General features: G+C 44.5%; 1 protein-coding gene across 2 annotated transcripts in view; it reads left to right on the top strand.

Moving 5' to 3' along the window:
* Pcsk5 (proprotein convertase subtilisin/kexin type 5) overlaps window positions 1-21,752 on the top strand; it is a gene marked incomplete at its 5' end in the record, with an annotated part of 418,607 nt that continues 396,855 nt past the window's right edge. For both annotated transcript variants that reach the window (XM_005408309.2, XM_005408310.2), the window contains 1 exon segment: window positions 1-419. In XM_005408309.2, the coding sequence (XP_005408366.1) occupies window positions 228-419 (192 nt within the window).

Genomic DNA, 21,752 nt, shown 5'->3' with positions numbered 1-21,752 from the left:
GGAGCGCTAGCTGACCGCCCCGCGGGTCGGAGAGCCGGGAGCGCAGGTCCCCGGCCCCGGTCATGGTCTAGGACCGGCCCGAGGTCCGCCGCGCTGCCGCCTGCTGGGGCTCGCCGCCTGCTGCCGACTGCCCGGGGCTGCGACCCAGGCCGGAGAAGTTAGTTGTGCGCGCCGCGGAGTGCGCGGAGCCAGCCAGCCAGCGACGCGGCCCGCGAGGCGCCGGGAGCATGGGCTGGGGGAGCCGCTGCTGCTGCCCGGGACGGCTGGACCTGCTGTGCGTGCTGGCGCTGCTCGGGGGCTGCCTGCTCCCCGTGTGCCGGACGCGTGTCTACACCAACCACTGGGCGGTCAAGATCGCCGGCGGCTTCGCGGAGGCCGACCGCATAGCCAGCAAGTACGGCTTCATCAACATAGGACAGGTAACGGCGACAGGCTGGCCCGGCGCTCTGCCGGGGGGCTGCTGGGGGGCTGCTGGTGCCCTCCGTTGCGAACCCCCTCCCCCTCCTCCAGATGTGCTCCTGCAGCTGTTGTCCTAACTCTTAGGCGATGCTCCAGGGCTCGTGCTCACAGGCACACACACAGAAACACACGTATACCAAAGTTGCCAGGATTCACGTTTTGTTTACTTTTTCTTTTTTTTTTTCTTGAAGCTACGTGGGACGGGAAGGGTCTCTGGAAAGACGGAGAGTACCCCGTGGTGTTTCAGACTTCGGCCGGACCTTTTGACCTGCTAAAGTCTGGGAGCACAGTAATTTAAGGATAGGTCTCAGCTGGTGGCCGTGTGTGGGAGGGGGTGTTGAGCTCTCCTGGGGTTTAGAGGGCGAGCACGCCCCTGGCGTTTGCAAGGTCGGAAAAGCCTTTTCCGTTGCGATCTTTATTCACCTCAGAAAGAAGTTTCCTCTTCTGCGACCGGAGAACCTCTGGGCTCTGGGGACGCGGCAGCGCGAGGACCCAGATGGAGGTGGTGGCGCGACCCTTTGGAAGCGCAGATTTAGGGAAGACCTCGCGCTTACTCGCCTTGCGGGCGATCCGCGAGGGGTCCGGGACTGGGAATTGGACGCGGCAATGGGAAACTTCTGAAACCCGTTATCCCTGCTCAGTGAAAAAGGCGAAACCTTGCCAGGCTGGAAGGCGCGGTGGAGCGAGAGTTTGGTGGCCTCCAGCGGCGCGAGGTTTTTGGCGGGTGCTGGTTATGGACTTTCAGTGGAGTTGTCGGGCTTGGGGGAGAATACCAATAAATCGAGGTGTGCTGCTGGCAGTGCAGCAGACTTGGGGGGCATTACGCGCTAAATGGTCTTGTTTTCCTTGTTCTCTTCCCGCACGACCCTGCGAGAAATGGGGGCGGAGAGGGGGCTCCCTGAAATGCCCCTCCCTCTGGCGTCTCTGGGGCTGGCCGGAGGAGGGGGCCCTGGCCACGCTTAGACGCGACTCGGCCGGCGCGGGAAGCGAGAGTAATGGGGCTGGGCGCCCTTCCAGCGGACGCGCTTTTGGGACTGCTCCCGGCGTACGCACCCTACGTGCTCTGCCAGGGCGAGGGGAGAGGAAGGTATCGTTTGGTACTGGGGAGCAAGAGAGCACCGATGGCTTGTTATGCCCGGGTGCTCCTGTCCAGAAAGGCGGGCGGGACCCGTACCCCACCCCCACCGTTGGGCGACTAGGGTCGGGGAGCGGCACCGCTCGAGAGAAGCCCGAGCTTCTGTCTTTGCGTCTGGAAACAGCTGGCGGCCGCGGGAGAGTTCAGAGGAGCAGGAGTGCAAGGTCTCGCTCTTTGCCCTCCCAGGAAGAGGACAGAGTCCAGAGAACTCAGTCGCGTGGGGGACCGAGGCCAGAGCAAGGCGAACAGTTGTTCCTGCTACCCCCAAGGAAACAAGTGAATCCGGCCAGATTTTGTTGCCTGAGCCCCAATCATCTGTACAAGAGTTGCTTTCTCATGCCCTCCTGGGGTCTACTGTCTTCTTTTTTGTGTGGCAGAAAAGGCACCGTTCAGGCCTTTTTTAAACCAGAGGTTGACAGTGAGTGCTGCCTGCATCTAGGTGATGTAAATGGAAAGGCTGATATACTACACGCACAGTAATCCCATTGATCTTTCTAGAGCCTTTCCCTAGGTTCAGGAGACTGAGCATGCCAGTCATGTTTGGAAGGATAAGTTTTTCTCTTCTTTCTTATTTGTAAAAGCAACCTTGTTTGGTGAGTATTACTTCACACACAGCAAGTGAGGAAAACAGAACCCCACAGGATCATCCAGCTAGACGGTGGCAAAGCCGTGATCCCTACCATGACTCTGATCCAAGCCCATTCTCTTGTGGGTCCTGCCTTTTATGGAATCCTTCTATCCCAGTGGGGAAGAAGGGAAAAAATACTATTTCCTGAATCCTAATTAGTGGCCCAATGGACTGGAAGCAAACACCAGTCAATCCATTTTTAGCTGAAAAAACCTGTACTTGGTGAGGCCTGGAAACCTCCTGACTTGCAAAGGCAGAGGCGCCCCTGTTCCTGACTCACAGGATTTAGAGGTCCTAGCATAGGCATCCTGTCCTGCAGCCTCACCTGACCTCATAGTGGCCTTATAGTGAAGACCCGTGGCTTTGCATTTAAAAAGAAACGGGAACAAAGTTTACGTACACATTACTAATACTTATTATTGTAGTTTTTACAATCCCAAATGAGGAAATGTAGCTGTACCGAGGTCACAGGGGACCCCCTGCAATGATGCCATCACCAGCTGTTCTGCAGTGTAAAGTGTTTCCTCTGTTGATCAAAGGAGCATAAGCCTATGCGGGGCCTTTGGCATGGTAAACTGAGTTCACCATCATTGCACTGTAAGGGTCAAATTTATTTCTTATTCATCCTTTACTGCGCTGACCTTTTAACACTTTAGACATCCTTTTGTTGTTCTTCCTTTCCATCAATAAACCAGCTGTGTGGTTCAGCTGAGGGCAGTAACTAATTTGCAAACCTCTCTGGAATGTTCTTTTTTTTACCCATTTGGGATTGGGGTCTCATGTGTTGCAAGTTGGAACTAAAACCTGCTTTTATTTCTGTAAATCATTTACTATCCTGGTAGGATTTTTGGTATCTGCAACATGATATTCTAAGTGAAAAAGGTAGTGAAAATCACCCTGGTAAAGGTACAGTTTTGATGGTGTACTCAGAATATCAGTGTAATGTTTGCTGTAGCATTTTAGTGGTTAAAAGACTGCAAAGGTACAATTTCTGGCTTGGAGGTTTCTACAGAAAAGAATAGGTGTACCTCTTCTTTTCCCAAAAGATAGGATGTGTAGAGTAACACAAGAAGCAATCAGACAAACAAGCAAAAAGGATACGCTTGACTTCTAGGAAGGAACAATTATGAGGGTTTCCTTGCCTCTGGTTATAGAGATAGCAGCACGTTTTGGTAGGTTTTCACAAACTGCTTACCTTTTGTAAATAGCTGTGCCTTGAAATTCTAAAGCAATACCTAACCATAATCATTGTTAGTACTTGTTATTATGTTATCACGGCTCCAGATTGTGCTTGGTAATCAAGTCAGCTGTACAGTGTCCTGCTTTGCTTCTGCTGTGCGCCCTACCAGCCTCCTTCGTATCTAGTACAACCAGCGCTTGCTGGGCTGGCTAAGGCTAAGAGGTGTGCATGCGCGTTAGCTTGTGTTGCGAAGGAGGACAAGGCCTGTGCGCTTCCTCCCATCTTGTGCTCTGACCTTTTGCGCTAGCAGAATGCTGGTTAGAGCATTGAACGACATGAACGATCAAGACCTCAGTTTCAAGTAAATCTACAATGAGGAATCAATTTCTGGTTATTTGAATCCAGGGAGAAGACCCCCTCTGAACAGAGGGTTTGAACTGTGCTTTTGCTGCATTTATCTTTCTCTTTCTCTGAGTTGCCCATAATCTTTGACTGTAAGCCAGAGATTATCAGTAGCAAAACTCCCTCCCCAACCTGTGTAATTTATGTTGAAACAGACTCCAGATGCAAACCATACTGGAGAAATATTTTCCCTGGTGCCCCCATGGACAGCATGTGCACTTGGAACCGGCAGAGGCCACTTGCCAGGCTGTGAAAGGAGGAGAGTCACTGAACTTAATGGAGCCCCTGTTCCTTCATATGTAAAATGATAAATCTCTGGATAATAGGGTGAATTAACTATGTGTTGCTCAGCACATAGTTAGGGACGCAATAAAAGATTTGTTGAATCAAGCAGAGGAGAAAGGCTGAAATAAATGAGCTCAAAACTTTACAGTATTTAGCTATGCAGAGAGGAAGACATTTTAAAAATGGAAGATACAAATTGTCAAGATCGAGAAAAGCTTTGTAGACAAGGAAACTGATTTCCTATTTTAACAAACAATGTAAAAATAGTTTCATGAGAGCTGAGAATATAGCTCAGCAGCACAGCACCTGCCTAACAAGCTCAAGGTCCTGAGTTCAAGTCCTGTACCAAAAAAAATTAGTTTCATGTGCAATTCTAAACAATGATGGCTGATTTCCTGTGGCAGTGTCTCTTTCTATCAATGACTTCTGTTGCACCCCATTACATTTTATAGGGTAAGCTTGTCAGAGATCAGAGAAAGAGAAGAAAAATTTGAAATATAAAATTTATATTTTATATCATTTTGAATGTCAGTTATGTGAATAAAGTCAGAAGAATTTTCTGAGTAAGTAGGGAGAGATACTTGAGCAGAAGAACCTTGTGCAGGGGTGTCCTGGAAGCCTCGACTCTGCTAATAGCTTAGACTTGTGGATCATGGAGTATGCAAGGCTGAGGAGCAGTGGGCAGTGCATTGTGGGTCCTTATGGGTGGCGCTCGAAGTGGGGTCCGTCCCTCATCTGCTGGGTTGTGTGAGGGCAGACTGTGCTCCCCTGGTGAATTCCCAGGCACGTTATAAAGGGAAGAGTAAACTGAGGCTGTAATCCCAGGGTGCTCCCGGGGATATCTGGCTTTGCACAGGCTGGCTTTCCACGCCCAAGAATCTCAGCCCTGACCCTGGCCAGCTACTCTCACATGCATATTTCTCCATGGGGCCAATGGAGGGAGAATAGGGGAACCTTGACTGGAAAAGCCATTCACAGTGCACGGCCTGCCAATGGTGGGTCGGTGCGTTAACCTCATAGACAAGGAATGGCTTGGATGTGACCCTCAGGGATTTGTGGGGTCTACTTGTAATGAAACACTGCATTTTTTATGAGCCCCAAAGCAGCTGAATTTGCCTTATCACTATCCTTCATAGGCTTGTGTCCAGAGGTTTCAACCTGAAAGGTCAGCCAGAGAAGCAGGGTAGTATGCCGGGAAAGTGTCTAGCTCTGTCTGACTCTGGCTCAGAGAGGGAGTTCTGACCCAGCAGTATCCCCTGGGCAGGGAGGAGCATTTGTGCTCTTGGTTCACATTATATGAGGTGGAATCTGGCTTTTCTCTGAGGCTGAGGTATCTGCAGGCATCACTGTGACTGGGGATTGTGTTACAGAGTTAGTTCAGATTGGATTTAATGGCAAAAAAGGCTTCTTGTATGGTAGAAATAAGTGCTTATAGGCCTTGTGCATGCTGGAGGATGCATGCACACACACACATGCACATGTCCATTAATTTTTATTTTTATCAAAAGAAAATTTGCGCATGATGAAATTACTATGCAGTGTTCTCACTAGTTTCTCTTCTTTGCTCTTTTTTTGTTGATTTTTTTTTTGGGGGGGGGGATAGGATCTTGCTATGTAGTTTAGGCTGGCCTTGAACTCACTATGTTGAACTCACAAAGTTGACCTCGAACTCAGCAGTCCTCCTGCCTCATCAGCCTGAGTGCAGGGATTACAGGTGTGCACCACCATGCCCTGCTTCTCCCTAGTCTCTGTAGATGACGTCTCTACATCTAAGAGTACTATGGAGGAAGAGTTATTGCCTATAACTCTTGAATTTGAGTTAATCCTAGGAGGAATATGAAACAAGAAAGAAAACAGCCATAGTCAGGGTTGAGCAGGCATCCAAGGGCTTTCCTTTTATTGAACAGCTGCACCCTCAGTTCCTCAGTTTTCAGATAGGGAGCCCCAGTGCCTGTTCCATCCACCTTGCAAGGCTGTTGTGCAAGTTAGATGTCCTAAGGATGAGGATGAATATATGGCTAGAGTAAGGCATGGAGAGCATTATGTGTTCTGTAAGATACACCAAGAAGATACAAAACCTGCTCAAAGGAAAGTAAGAGAATTCAGGGGAACTGGGCCTTTTTATTGGAGCAGTTCATGATTTGCCAGATTCCTGGATGGCTGCTAGGGTTATAATCGGGATTAAAGCAGGAGGAGTCACTGTAGTGCCTGAATCTCCCAGAAGAGGATAGCCATGGCTATACTTTATTTTTTATTGGTGCATGTTTGCAGCACATAATGATCACATTCTCTGTGGGAAGTTGACTACACTTTCTCCCTCAACGTAGTAGAGCCAGGTGTGAGGCTGAGGCAACCACCATAATGTAAACCAGCCAAGGCTGGGCAGCAGTCCAGGTTTTGTAAGGCACACAGTATAGAGACTGCAAGAGTATTTAAAGAATCAAAAGTTAATCTTCTTAATTTGACTCCAATGTGAGTGTGTATAGAAGAGTAGTGGGAAATAAAAGTGGAGCATGGGTGGGCCCATGAACACATGCTAGATGCCAGTGTCAAGAACCCAGCTCTTACTGCTTAAATAAGCAAGCAGATAAAGACACAGGGGCTTTGTTGGTTTAGACAGATCCATATGCCTTTTCTGTGTAGTTCTAAAAATAGAAGCTGGACCTTTTGCAACCAAACCATACCTAATCTGCTCTGCATTTTCTTGGTAGTGATATCTTTGCTGACTTAAACTGACATTAATGATGACATTATTTTGTTGAAGAGGTATTAATGAGTGTGTCTGTAGGGATGTCCTTGGTCCAGGTAGAGAGGTGTACATGATATTTTCTGTCACGTGCCTTACTGTACTTTTCTTTTTTTTTTTTTGGTTTTTTGGTTTTTCTCCGGTACCAGGAACCGAACTCACGACCTTGCGCTTGCCAGGCAGGCGCTTTGCCGCTGAGCTAAATCCCCGGGCCCCTTACTGTACTTTTCTTACTGGAGAATTCCGAATTCTGACATACGTAGATCCAAGATTTTCAAAAAGTGATTGTGGCCTATCCAGTCAGAAAGCCAGAGTTTGTGCCAATGTGCACTATTTCTCTGTTTCCCTATATTAACTTCATTCTCAAGCAGGGATTTTCCACCTAGGAGCAAAAGCTTGCATGATTCTTAGTACCTCTTTTACCCGGTACTGAATGTAACCACTAAGGAAAGATTCTAGTTGGTCCTGATCACTGAGTGAGATCATATCCCTACTTGGCCAGTCTCTTTGTCCAGCAGGGAACTGGACTTGTGTGGGTCGGCTTGGGTCACATGTCCAGCCTTGACTCCAGGGAGAGGTTAACCTTCAGTGAGCATTCCAACTTTTGGGGAGGGGCAGCTTCCTACAGGAAAGTGAGATGTTGTTACTGGTTTAAGGGAAAACAGCTGTGAGACAAGGAATGCTGCCACTACACATCAGATTATATGAGACTGGAAATGCTAGGGTAGGGAGTTTTAACATGGCCAGAGGGGGTAAGAAGTTGTTTTGAAGATACAGAAGAGACAAGGACCTGATGGTTCAGCAGACATAACAACCTACCCGGTTACATACACACCATGCCATTCTCTCTTCTCAAGGGGCTAGGACAGTTTTATCTACAGTGTCCTTCAGGAAGATAACTGATAATCTGTGTGGGGCTCGGGGTGGTTTAGTATGGTTCAGTCATGTCTGGAGGAAGAGGAATGGTCGCAGTGTACACGATGGGTGAAGGAGGCAGGGAGGCGATTGTATTGGTAATGAGAGCAGAAGCTGTGACAGTGGAGAGATTTGGACAGTTCTTGGTAGTTCAGGCTGGCCTTAAACTCTGCTAGGTAGCTCCGGCTGGCTTATTTGTGGCACTCGTCCTGCCTCAACTTCCTGAGTGCTTGGAATTACAGGTGTGCACAACCACATTCGCCTGGAAATTCCTCGAGAGGTGGATTCAAGAGGACTTGGTAACTACGTAGAAGTGGGGAATAAGGAGGAGGGAGAATGTGAAGAAGGCTGCCATGTTTCAGCTCTGGGACCAGGAGAACGATGGGCCTCACTGTAGACTTAGGACAGTCTTGCAGGAGCGTTTTTAAAGAACAAAAGTGTAGATTTACCACTGGTTTTTTAAAAATTTATTTTCATTGTCGAGTTTTGAATCGTACAATTTTTTAATGGTACTGGGAACTAAGCATGGGGCTTTTACACTGAACTACATCTTTAGCCCTTTATATTTTTTTCTTTGAGATGGGGTCTCACTAAGTCACCCAACTGCCCAGATTGGGCTTGAATTTACTATCCTCCTGCCTCACCCACTCACTGTGCTGAAAGCACGGGTGAATGCCACCATACCTGGTTTAATTTTTTCTTTTACTCTGTGGAAAGAGAACCTAAAATCTAGTATCTTAGCCAGTTTGCAGTAAACAGTGCAATATCACTGCATGGAGTACTCCTGTACATTAGACCTGAAGATGCATTTAGCTTACAAAGCCTAGTCTTTGCTTTACTTTCCCCATTCCCTCCCCATTCCCACCCTGGTAACCACCATTCTAGTCTGCTTCTATAGCTGACTTTCCCCCCTCCAGACTACCTGTGAGATCATCAGCATTAGTTTTGTTGGCAGATAGAACAGACAAATAGAAATGAGTAGTAGATGGTGGAACATTAGTCAGGAAAGAAGATTCTCTACAGTGTTTTTCTCAATACTGGGATTGAATTCAAGGTCTTCAAAGGGAACCACATTTGCAGCCTGTTATGGTTGATACATTGTGTCAACTTGGGGAGTCTAGAGGTTTGGCTAAGTGACTCAGCAGTTCTGCATCCTGGAGTGAAAAGGACCTGCATTTACCCTCTGGGATGTTTATTGTGTTAATTTGAGAAGCTTAGAAGGTTAACTATGTAACTCAGAAGGGGTCCAGGGTGTTTACTTTGTATTCATCCTGAGCCTGTGTAAGAGGCAGGCATGCAGAGGGTGTGGGTGTAGAGGAAGACACCCACCTCTCCAGAACAGGTAGACTGCATAAAAAAAAGAACTGAGGAAGGAGTGGCTGCTGGTTCTTCTGGAGGAGCTCCGGTCTTTGCCTTCAGCTTGGTCTTCTCCTGGCTTCTGGTGTAGACTGTTGGGCTTCCGTCTGGGACTCTTCAGCCTTCTGGTGTTGGCTCTCCGGCCTTCATCGTAGATTCTTCAGTATTCCATCGCAGACCCATCAACCTTTTGATACGGACTTGCTCGGACACTGCAGTGAGCTCCAGGCCCGGGGCTGGGCTCTTCAATCTCCAGTGTGCAGACACCCTCTGCACGCTTCCTCATCCAACTTTGTAGCTGACCATTGTAAGGAAAACTTGTAATTTCTTGTACATTTGTTTATCTTGTATTATATCTGTTCCTCTAGTAAACCCTGACTGATACACAGCCCTTTGAAAATGTTTCTATTTTGAGATAGATTATTTTGAGGTCCAGAAGTTGCTCAGGTTTACCTCGAACTTGTGATCCTCCTGCCTCATCCTCCATGTGAGCTGGGATTATAGACATGTGCCACTGTACCCAGATATATCTTGTTTTTATGCGGTATATCACCTCCTTAATTATTTTTCATGTCCCCTTTCACACTTAGATGTGTCCAAGGTAGAAGAGAAGTGATGGTCCCCCCATTATATGTGCATCTGTGTCCATGTGTGTAGCTACCAACTTGCTCTCGCTGGTAAGCTTCTCAGGTGCAGGATGGCGGCTCACTTGTATCTGTATCCCCAGCATCTAGCAGGATGAGGCACAGCACAAGCACATGGAGCAAGTGGGATGAGGGAGAAAAAGGCTTAGAGAGGGATGAGTTTGCAGAGAGCAGCCCTAGCCCTCTGACCCCACAGAGGAATGAGAGCTGACTGGAGTCTAAGGAGTTTGGGTGGAAAGAGTGAATGTGGGAGCAGAATGACCCTAATCTTATTATCACTGGAGGGGTGGAAGTCACCTGCAGAGAAGCCACACTGGATGGAATCATTGACTGGATGTGCCAGTGTTCTGGAACATTCTTAGGACATTCTAGTACAAATCAAAGCTAGGTCATTGTAGCATGAGTGGCCACATAGCACTGCTGCTTGTACTTGCTCAGTAAACAGCAACCAAGTGAATGAGTGAAGAAAACGAACCACTGATTTAATGGTTTTGCGTTATTTTGTTCTTTTCTCACTAACATTCATGAAGCTGAGATTAGAACACAACAGACAGTTATAATTTACCAGCATGAGAACAAGGCAGAGTGACTGGGAAACTAGAGGCAAGCAGTTCTTGCATACAAGCGTACCTGCTTTGGAATGAGTGACTGGTGTTCTGGTGTTGAGGAGGATGGCATGGCCAAAGCGGAACTTGCAGACAAAGGAAAGGCAGAGGTATAAGGGGTGTAAGTTGGAAATATACATGGAAGGTCAGTTTGACAATAGCTGGAGAGGTGGAAAGATTGCACCATCTCAGGGGCTCTTGTAATTTACTCAATAGAGCTGTCATCCTTGACCATGAAGTGCAAGGTGCGGACACACAGGTGGGCCACCCAGATAGAGAATAGGGGAGGGCAAGTGGGTTGGACGGAGGCGAGACACTGAGGCCAGACTCCTGGTGGGGTTATCAGTGTAGTAAGATGAGGATTCCAGGTAACTTGGGCTGGCATACCCACTAGGCCTATGAAACTAAGTTTGCCTCAGAGGTCAGTTCTCCATGGATATATGTAGGCATTATCTCTTCTTTGCACAACTGTGCGCTTTTATTTGCACTGCAGGTTCTATGCCAGTTTAAGGGATAAAGACAGACACCTGGGTGATTTCTTTCCCCTCTCAAATGTGCCATCATTTATTTGACTTAAAATCGGAAGATTGATTGAGCGCTGAGTAGACAAGAAACAATGTAAGCAGAGAAGAGTGTGTAAAACCAGAAATAATATTTAAGGATGTTTTTAAAATGGCATATACTATGTCACATGTTAGGTTTACTTCCAGCTAAGGCTGTCACAAAGGCTTCTTTCCATCTCTATATTTTAATAGCTTATTATGTCTATAATTTATTCACTTAACGTATTCTGCCCTTTGTATCCATATTTTGTATAGTAAAATGAAGCTTGTTCTGAACATGTCTTTTATGTATTGTTTTACTAAACTTTACTGCCTTATAGAAGTAGAGATACCTTTTTAAATATAGGTCTTATAAAATTATTCATAGATTGCTCTCTCCATAATACATTTTAAGATTGCACTGTACAATATTAGATTAATGTTGTTTGCATTTGTATGTTAATCGGTATGTTAATTTAGGGTTAGCATCACAAAGGAAGCATTGAGTTATTATTATAGTCTTCTGTGCATTACTTAAGAAGTTAATTCTCTCCTGGGAAAATTACATTTTGGATACCACGCCAGCATTGAAACTAAGATTTATTAAAAGTGAGTCTTTCCTCGATGCTTTCCTAGTATCTCAGTATGACAAACATGCGCGTGTGTGTTCAGGTCTGGTATTTTTCTATACTGAGAGGCTCTTACAGCTGTAAAAATATACCATGCCCTCCATATTCATGTTCCCAGGGTTCCCTTGTACCTTGTTTTCTCTAGTTGGATTTTCTCAGCTGAAATAAAGCTGAGTAGTTCTCACTAGTCTGCTTATAATTCGGGGAGGGCAGATAATCCCAGGGTTTTCAGCTTTGTAAGCCAGTGTCCATAATTACAAGGATCCTCATCCTGGGCCTATTCTAGTTGTATTTAACTTTCATGTTGGGGTGGAGGGCAATCATCAATTTTAAACTTCATGGGAAAAAACTGAACTGTAGGTCAATTTGAACTTATTACAGATTAGGTTTTGGAGAAACCTTCTTTCTTTATTTTTTACTTTAGTTAAATAATTAATTAATTTACTTTTTTACTGTATTGGGGATGGAAGCCTGGGGCTTCACACTGAGCTACGTCTCTAGCTCCTTTTCTGTTTTTTACTTTTTATTTTAAAATACGGTCTTGCTAGGTGATTACGTAGTTTAGGCTGGGCTCAATCTTGGGATCTTTCTGCCTTAGCCTCCCAGATGCTGGGGTCCCAGACATGAGTCATATTTTTTTAAAGGATAGGGTATCTTTCTCTTGGATTGGTCCTCATGAGCCAGTTTACCAACTGTGGCTTTCATGATGTTGTCATTGCTTCAGGACGTGGATGGTCCTGGGAACCACTGGAGGAGACTCAGGGCTGGGTACAGATGCCTTGGGCCACCCTTTTATGTCCTGCCCTCTTTCTTATTTACCACAGACTTTTGAGCAGGTCACAGGATTTCTTTGTGATAAAAGATTGTATTCATTGATTTTTTTTTTTTTTTAAAGTAGTTATCGAAGGACACTATCAGGAAAGTGAAAAGAGAACACATAGAATGGGAGTAGCAAATATTTGCAAATCATATCTGATGGAGAACTTTGTAAAAATATATCAAGAACTCTTACACTCAATAATAAAAGAACAGTTGCCCAGTGAATGATGAGTGCAACAGGTCTGAATCAATAATTCCCCCACAGAAGGGGCACAAATGGCCAATAAGCACAAGAAAGGATGTTCAGTATCACTGCTTGCCAGGGAATACAAGGCAAAACTGCAGTGAGTTTGCACTCACTGAGATGGCTATAATTATAAAAAAGTATAGTAATCGCAAGTACTGATGAGGCTATGGAGAAATTAGAACCCTCACACACTGTTGCTGGAACTGTAAAGTGGTGTGACAAGGTTAAACATAAAACTGCGATGTGATCGGAGAATTCTATTACCAGATGTGGCCAAGAGAAATGAAACCATTTGTCCACAGAAGAACTTGCAGACACATGTTTGTAGCAGCATTATTCGTAACAGTAATAGTAAAATGTAGAAATAAACGTTGGTACTGATGAGTAAAAAGAATATGATATATTCATACAGTAGAATATTATCCTGTAGTAACAGTGACATTCTGGGGCACTCTGCAATATAGATGTATCTTTAAAATAGTATTCTTGGTGAAAGGAGCCATTCAGAAAAAGCCAAATGTTGTACCATGTCATTTATATGAAATGTTCAGAATTGGCAAATTTATAGAGACAGAAGGTAGGTTAGTGGTTGCCTAGGGTTAGAAGGATGAATGGGAAATATGAAGTGACTGCTTATAGGTGTCAGATTACTTTCTGGGGTGACAAAAATATTCTAAAACTGATTGTAATAATTTTTGCACAACTCTGAATACACTAAGAGCATTGGATATATATTTAAATGGAGTTAGGTGACAGGCCAACTAAATGTCCATAAAGCTGTTAAGAATAGTTACTGAGTACCTATCATATGTTAGCCATTCTCATAGGCACAGTCTTACTCCATTTCTCTCCTTTCATGAAACTTATATTAGGGAGAGAGGAAACAAGCTGTAAGCTGGTAATAAAATGAATGTAAGAATTTCAAATTACAAGTCCTGTTGGGAAGCAAAATATATTAGTGTGCTAAAAGTGGCCAAGAGCGAGAACTGCTTTCGGAAGGCTGATCGGTGAGGCACATGAGGTGGGGAGCGCGGAGAAGAAATGGGAAAGTTAGCAGAGAGCCAGCCGCAGCGTGGTCCATGGTGGGATGTGTCAGTGCAGGGGAGACCGCCTGGGCAGAAGCCAAGGGAAGCAGACAGCTAGTGTAAACAGTGTGTAGCCCTCAAACAAGAAAGGATGGAGCTTGAGGCTGGAGAGGATGGACTTAAAGTTTAGTTTGGGGGATTGCACTGCTCTGTTCTTAAGCTATCAGTAGCACCCATTTGCCTGGTGCATTAAAACCATTTCTTTCCCTGGCCTTTTAAAGGCTTGTAACTGCTTGTCCTGAGGTGTTTGCCCCATCCTCTCTCCTTCTCTGTCACTTAATAAAGTCGAGCTGCACTTCCCTCTTTCCCCAGGTATTGCGTCCAGTGCCATCTTTCCTCGGTGCCAGTCTTTCCACTTGGAATAAATATTCACTGGGTCCATTGCTCTTCTGGAAATTGTCTCCTCAAATCTCACCTCTTTACCTGTACTTTGCTCCAGAAGTATAGCTATGATAGAGGTATAGGTAAAATTGTTCTAGCTTTTCAGTTCATTGACTTCCATAGTAGTTTTCCTAAAACTTTCTTGGGGAATTTAGTACAATTAAGTTTTTCTTCCTTCATCTTCTTCTTTAGGGGACTTATTACTTTGAAGGATATAGCATGATGTCAATCTATAAAATGAGTCATTAGATATTGGTGGACACCTTAAGTATTTCACAGACAGGTACATGGGAAATAAATCTAAACACTGGAGAAAAATTACAGAAAGTCCTACAAACCAGTCAGTAAGGAAGGCTAGTTACTACATAGTATCCTCTATGAGAGACAGAGTGAAAAACAGTGATCTAGGATTGATGAGTCATGGGTGTGTGGACTCCAAAGCTCAGGCTTCCTGAAAAATAGCCTGCTGCTTATCTTTTCATGTTTCAGACCTTGGCATTGTCAGAAAGGTCATTCTTAAGGCTGTTGACTTCCATGGGTAAGAGCATTCCTTGTGTGAAAATCAGAGTGCCCAGCATGATAGCATCCATTCCGAGAGCCAAGTCACAGCTCATCCTGAAAATGGGATTTCTTCTCTGTGGGTCCCAGGGAACTGCAAGGACCCTGCTGGCCACGATCATCTCCTGAAGATGCCCGTGGAAGACAACACAGAAACAGTGAGAAAAACGGCATAGAGTTCTCTCAATAAAAAAACTGGATAGTAGTAAGAAACACTTTCAGATCACAGGCAGATTTTACCCTCTATGTGGCAGCAGTAGGAGTGGCAAAAACAAGCAGGTTCAGGGCACTCGGAGGGTCCTACAGCTCTGTATAGAGTAAGCAGTAGACTGTTAGAATGGTGAGAGGTTCATGGGAGGGCCAACCTGGATTGGCCATTTTGGTGGCCAAAACTCTAAAGTTCAGTCCGCATGAGAGGAGGGAGTATAGACTCCAGAACAAAGAGACATAAATTAAACCCTGCAGCTTAGTCCTTAAGGAGTGGCTTCAGAAATATCCTTGGAGATAGGAAACAAACTAAGGACAAATAGAACAAATATTCACTGGGAGTTAACTCTGTTTAATTACAGAAGGAACATTCTCTTGGTTGGACAACATGGCCAGGAACCAAACTCTCGACTGAGATGGGTCTCCTCATCTGACCTATTCGGGTTTTATCAGATGCAAGCTTCAGATGACCAGGCCTTCAGGCTCGGGCAGATAGAGGAAAAAGAGTTACATTTTCTGGGTCAGCTGAAAGAGAGATGGGAACGCTGAGTTTTTCGTGGGCGGTATGCTTTGAGAGTCCAGCGCTTGCCTCCTTTCAGTTGTGATGGGTCCTCGTGTCAAAGACTGCTGTCACTTTGTGTTCAGATTATTGCACAAGTCCTCAGTTGTCTGTTCTGTCTGCTTCTTTCCACTGGTTAAAAAGACTTCTTCCTCTTCCTCCTCTCCCTGCACTCCTCCTCTGCCTCCACCTTCATTGTTCTAGATACCGATCAGCCTAACCACTTTGCTATTCTTTGCATGTGGACTGCCGTGTCGTACTTTTCTGCGTCCACTAAGATTGTTCTTACTGTCTGGATGTCCTCATGTCCAGATTGCTGTCATTCTGCAGCACCCTTTGCAGATGTCACTTCCTCAGATGAAATGGCTTATGGCTAAAACCTCCAGTGTTTGGAGTGTCCTAGGCCTTGTATGCTTGTTTTTATTGGCATTTGACATTTTCATCTTGCAGGTAATCTTTCTTCCCTTCTCTCCCTCTCTGTCTCTTTCTCTCTCGGTCTCTTTCTGTCCATCCATCATCTCATCTTTCCTATTAGTAATTCCCTGAAAGACGTGATCTCTGCCTGGTTCATCTTTATGTACTGCGTGACTCCCAGAAGCATACTCTGCAGTTCCCATGCCCTCAGCAAGCCGTTCTGTGACAGCTGAATGGCAGCTGCAGGGATCGGAGTGCAGAGAGCCCACAGCAGTCATTAGTTCTGTCCACCAAATATTTGTTTCTCCTCCTGCCAAGGGGATGAGGTTGAATGGGTACTGATTTCAGTTGTCCAGTGAAATATATATTGAAGTGATATGTATCCATCCCTTTTTTTTTTCCTTTGGGTACCAGGAATTGAACTCACAACCTCGTGCTTGCCAGGCAAGCGCTGTGCCACTGAGCTAAATCCCCAGCCCACTCCATCCCTTTATTAACAGTCAGCGAGTGCCTTGTGGTCATCCACGTCTGCCTGAATGGCAGAGCTCTGGATGGTGGCTGCTCCATTAGTCTTGGTCATGGAGGGGTCTCATGAGCAGCACTCACTCCACCCAATGCACCATGCACATATAGCATATGCTACAAATAAGCCTTTGTGATTCAAGTTGCTCAGTTTCATAGGGTCTTTTGTTATTGCTGTGAATCCTTTCCCATCCTGACTAATACAGAATTCCAGTATCAATAGTTTTCGCCTTACCCCTGCACACAGTATACACTAAGATGTGTGATGAAAAGAGAAGAAATAGTGTGTGATACTTGATCAGAATCCTGTTATCTAATAGAGAGACTTCAATGATCTTCTGTTTATGTTTGATTCATTATGAAATTGATAGTCATATATGTAAAAAAATCAGAAGCCAGCCATTGGGTCTTTGCAATTGTATGTACAGGTGACTCTGTTATTCAGAGGAGATTTGCACTTTGCAAAAGAAACCTGAAGATCCTAGAGCTTAGCTGTCCTCAGAGTCACTTTCTTGGCCTCTTGTCATTTACTGGCCATGCCTTTTCTTGGATGAGGCTTATTCTGTGAATTCAGATACATGGTACCTTTTAATGACTAATGAGCCTCTTTAGAAAATTTAGGGTTTTTTCCACTTTTCAAGGAAAACAGAAACTTAGTGCTGCAAGTTGTCGTGTACTTTTCCCTATCAGATGAAAATAATTTAATTTTGCACTGTAAAAGATTATTTTGATAGGCCTAGCTACTTGAGAGGCTGAGGCAGGAGGATCACTTGTCTCCAGGAATTTGAGGTCAACCTAGGTCAACCTAGGCAACACAATGAGACCCCGTGTGGAAAAAATGTTATTTAATAAGCACACTCTCTCTGCTTGCCAGCAGGACTTGTGTGTGCTCTTTGTGAGAGAGAGCCACATAGTGCTTTTCAGCATTATGACACCCAGTGCTGCAGAAGCCACTTCCACTTGTTGCCCCTTCCCGGTGGACGTTGTGCTTTAGTTGTTAGAGAACCAGCCTCACAACATGGGGGTGTCTCGAACTCACTGATACATGCGATGTGGACACAGCAGGGAACAGCTGAGATGTAAAATGTGATTGCCTGAACTTCCAACTCTTGAAATGAATCCAAAGCAGCAGATTTTTCTTCCTTGGCAAGACAGAGTTGAAGCAATATGCGGTGATTTGGTTCGTCAATTTGTGATCTGTTAAAAGCTGGAATAACTTAAAATGCAGAGAGTAAGTGCTTCATAATGTGAAAAATATTCTAATGGTCACATGGTTATGCAGCCTTAGGCGAGTTAAGTACCATGCTATTAGAACTGTTCAGGAAATATTTGATACAGTGCATGAGGATGTAGTTTGTTTATTTATTTATTTATTTAGCTAAAATATTCTTTTATCTAAGTAGTAAAAATTTTATTCTGTTCAATCTAACTCTGAAAAGGCAAACATTATGGTGAACTCAGAAAAGCTTTCTGCCATTTTTGTATCTTGACTCTGGAGGCTTCTGTGACATTTACTGTTTACTTGTAAGTTTCTTCTTGCCATCATTGTGTCCTTCTGTATTCATTGAACATATTTTAGAATCCCCACCTTGTACTGAGCACTGTACTACACAGGGCACAATACTCCCTACATTCTAGGAATTTATGTACTCATGGGAGGAGTGCATCAGAATAAATTGCCTAGAACTCATTGGATTAGTGCCATCATCATTATGGCTTGTGAGGCTGTAAGTTAACTGGTAGGTTCTTTATCAGCTGGGGGACCAAGCTAAGGCCTGGTTAGCCTAGAGTGGCTTCACTCCTATGCCTCTTGGCTGGTGCTGACTGGTGGCTTGGGTTATAGGGTGAGGTCCTTGGCCGTGTGTCTTGTCATTCAGCAGGCTAGCTGGGGCTTCTTCACACAGTGAGAAGGTCTCTTAACAGCCAGAAAGAAGAAGCATCTATGTGCAAATCGCCCTCCAATTTCTGCTTGGGTCTTGCATGCTAACATCCCATAGGTCAAAACAAGTCACAGAACCATGTTGAGCTTCAGGAAGTAGAGATATGTATTTCATCTATTGGTAGAGAGAACTGTGGCCGTATTTTGTGATCTAGCACAGGGACACTGCAAATAGTCAAATCTATGGGAAACAAAAAGTATGTCAGATGGTGGTATGTACTATGGATTAGGAATAGGGGAAAAGGAAATGAAACAAAAAAGCAGGGGAGAGGGAATGTGGAGAACTTTCTTCCATTGTTAATGGGACCAAGAAAGTTTTGAGGGAGAAGATAGTGTGAGCAAAGATCTAAGGAAGGCCAGGGAAAGGAATGAGGCTTACCTGTGTCCAGAGGAAGTGCATGCTTATAGAGGTAAGAGGGCCCTGGAGAGTCCCCGCTGTGTTGGAATATCCAGGAGAACAGCTATGTCTGGGGCAGCATGGTGGTTGAGGTTGGTCCAGAGAAACTGTGCAGGTAGGTTGGTGAGCTGGGTAGATCCCAGCTGTAGGTCAGTTCTCTTCGCATTTTAATGTGCATTTAGGTTATGTGGGGAGCTGGTTAAAAATGTAGATTCTGATTCAGGAGATTGAGCTGAGGCTGGGGAGTGAACATTTCACACAGGTTGGTCCAGCAGTGGCTGTGACTGGTCGAGGGGCCACACTTTGAGCAGCAAGCTGCTAGGTCCTGGCAGGCCGGGCACAGGAAGGACTTTGGATGTCCTCTGAATGAGGAGAGAGGCACCTGGACAGCATGGAGCAGAGTGAGATATGGTGCGAGATACCTGTACTCTGCTACATAAGGGGAGATTCTTATTGGAAAGTTTAAATGCATCCGTCCTGGTAAGAGTACGGCACTGTTCTGCAGTCTAAGGTGAAGAATATCGTCTGAATTCAGCTTACTAAGTTTGGATTACTTAAACATCCTTTCCACCTTCCCACCTGTAGTCTTTCGGTAAGCAGTAAGAGGACCTAGCTCCGCTTTCCTCCTCATCCTAGTCCCATAGAGCTTTGTTGTGGAATGTGTCGGCTCTGGCTCAAATCCTTGTCGTTGGAGTTCTCATGTAACAGCTTCCTTCCTCAGTGTTGAGCTCCCTTACCTCAGATGGCTGTCAGTCCTGGCTGCACATTGCACACATCTGGTGCCTTTAGACACCTTCAGAGAGATTGATTAATTGGGCCGGATGGGTCCTTGCACACAGTAGTCCACTCTTATCCGTGGTTTTGGTTTGTCAACCTCCATCTGAAAATATCAAACGGAAAATTCCGGAAGTAATTCCTACATTTAAACTTTTATTAGAGTATGTCCTTTTAATTGTCCCATTTTATTATCTTTGATTTTTGTTGTCTCTGAATGTGCCTAATTTATAGATGAAACTTTATCATGAGTATATATTTGTAAGAATAACATAGCATATGTAGAATTTGGACTCTGCGTGGTTTCAGGCATACAGTGGAGGTCTTGGAACTATTTCCTCCTGTGTGTGTCTGTGGGTACATATGCAGCCGGGTTGAGAACCTATTGCAGTCCTTTCAGGCAGCTCATATGCCGGCTGTCCCCCCAGAGCTCAGGTTTTTCTGTCCCTGAAAAATCCCCTCTCCCTTTATCCACTCCCATCTTTTTCATTACCATGAAAACATGTGAATCATTAGCCTATTTTCAACCCTAGTGAATTTTGAAGCTTAGGTAGCTTGATTTTCCTTAATTATAGTGCGTTTGCATTTGATGTAAGGGATGATCTTTGCATAGCTACAAATATGTCTACAAATATGAGCTACAATAGATGTCTGAGTGTTTGTGATGTGTAGGGTCACATATTTCTACTTTTTTGTGTAATTGACACTGAAAGGCCCTGTCCACATAATAAATCTATAAGTAAACTTCAAAATCTTACCCAGAGGATAGGATACTAGGAACATGGGCTGGAAGATCATTTGACTCCAGGTTAAATATTTATGGTTCTCCCAATGAGTTTATAGATACAATTTTGTTCTCTGGCTGCACTGAAGTACAATATCCATTTGACAACTTTCATCTGATGTCTCATTACTACCACATCTCACTGATTATAATACCCCATAAAATAATATACAGTGTACATTCCAAAACTATAGCATAGTTGTATCTTGGTGTCATTTAAGCACATAAGTGATATATTTTGCCATTTAAAAATTTTTTGTAATGCCCAGGAATTTCAAAATATGGAAATGGCCTGGCACCTGTCTCAGCCTCAGAGAGGTCTTCTCTAGACCATTATCTCCCCTGGGAGGAGGCTTCCCTCCCCTTTTAATCTAGCCTACTTCACATAGACCTTGAGTGCCCTATTTGTTCTTACATGGCTTTTTGTTTTATAATCAGAGTGAGAAATAAAAATGAAAGATGGGGCAAAATATTATCTGCAAATTGTCACAAATTTGCTGTATCATCATGTACCAGGGATGACTTGTCTATGCATCATTAACCTGTAACAGATTTAAACTAATTATTAACTCAACTAGATGGATTGACTTTGGTGTTATCATAAAGTGCTCTGAGATGTGAGAGTATGACAAAGTCCCATAAAATTTATTGCTTTAATCTTGGTGGATCCACATTCCATTAACACATTGCCTTTTGCCCCACACCACCACACTGGATTTAGTTATTACCATTGGGAGGTGTGTGCGTGCGTGCGTGCTTGTGTGCATTCACTATAAATTATTTGTCTTCTAATGGTCCATGGTTTTGGAAGAGCTCTAGTTTTAGTCTCCTAAAATCTAGATGCCCCTTACCCAGGGGACAGGGTACTGCATACCTAGGCTGGAAGATCTTTTCGCTGTAGGTATTTAGACCTAAACGGTTAGAGTTTAGAGTTGGGAGTAGTAATGTCACTGAGCCCCTGTGTTATAAAAATGGAGAAGGTGAGGCCAAAAAGAGCTATGAACAGAACACTGACCTGGTTCTTATCAGATCTGGGTGCCAGTATAAGTGCTGATTATGAAAACAACTGAGAATTGCCTTTTTTGTTTTTTGGTGTGCTATTGGGGATTGAACCAGGGCCTCATACATGCTAAGCAAAGGTTCTACCACTAAGCTGCATCTGTAGTTCAAGTTGCCTTATTAATAATGTAGAGAGGCAGGGCTGGGGATTTAGCTCAGTGGCACAGTGCCTGCCTGGCAAGTGCAAGGTCGTGAGTTCAATTTCTGGTATCGGGGAAAAAAAACAAAAACCAAACCAAAAAAAAAATAACGTAGAGAGGCTTTTCTGGTCATCTTCTTTGGAGGATGTACACAAATGTCTTTAATAATTCTTGCTAAATTTTTATATATTCAGGCTTTTGTTTCTTTAGGAGATAAGGTATGTGTGGGGAATTGGTCAAGGGAGTATGCAAGAAGCATCACAGGGAAATCAGGTTTAAATTTAAAGAAAATTATTACAGTAAAAGACATTGCGATTAATCTTCCTCAGAGTACTTCTCTT

This window comes from Chinchilla lanigera, unplaced genomic scaffold (assembly GCF_000276665.1).
Source record: "Chinchilla lanigera isolate Chin_1 unplaced genomic scaffold, ChiLan1.0 scaffold00111, whole genome shotgun sequence".
Taxonomy (NCBI): Eukaryota; Metazoa; Chordata; class Mammalia; order Rodentia; family Chinchillidae; genus Chinchilla; species Chinchilla lanigera.
This window is presented reverse-complemented; position numbering and strand designations above follow the sequence as displayed.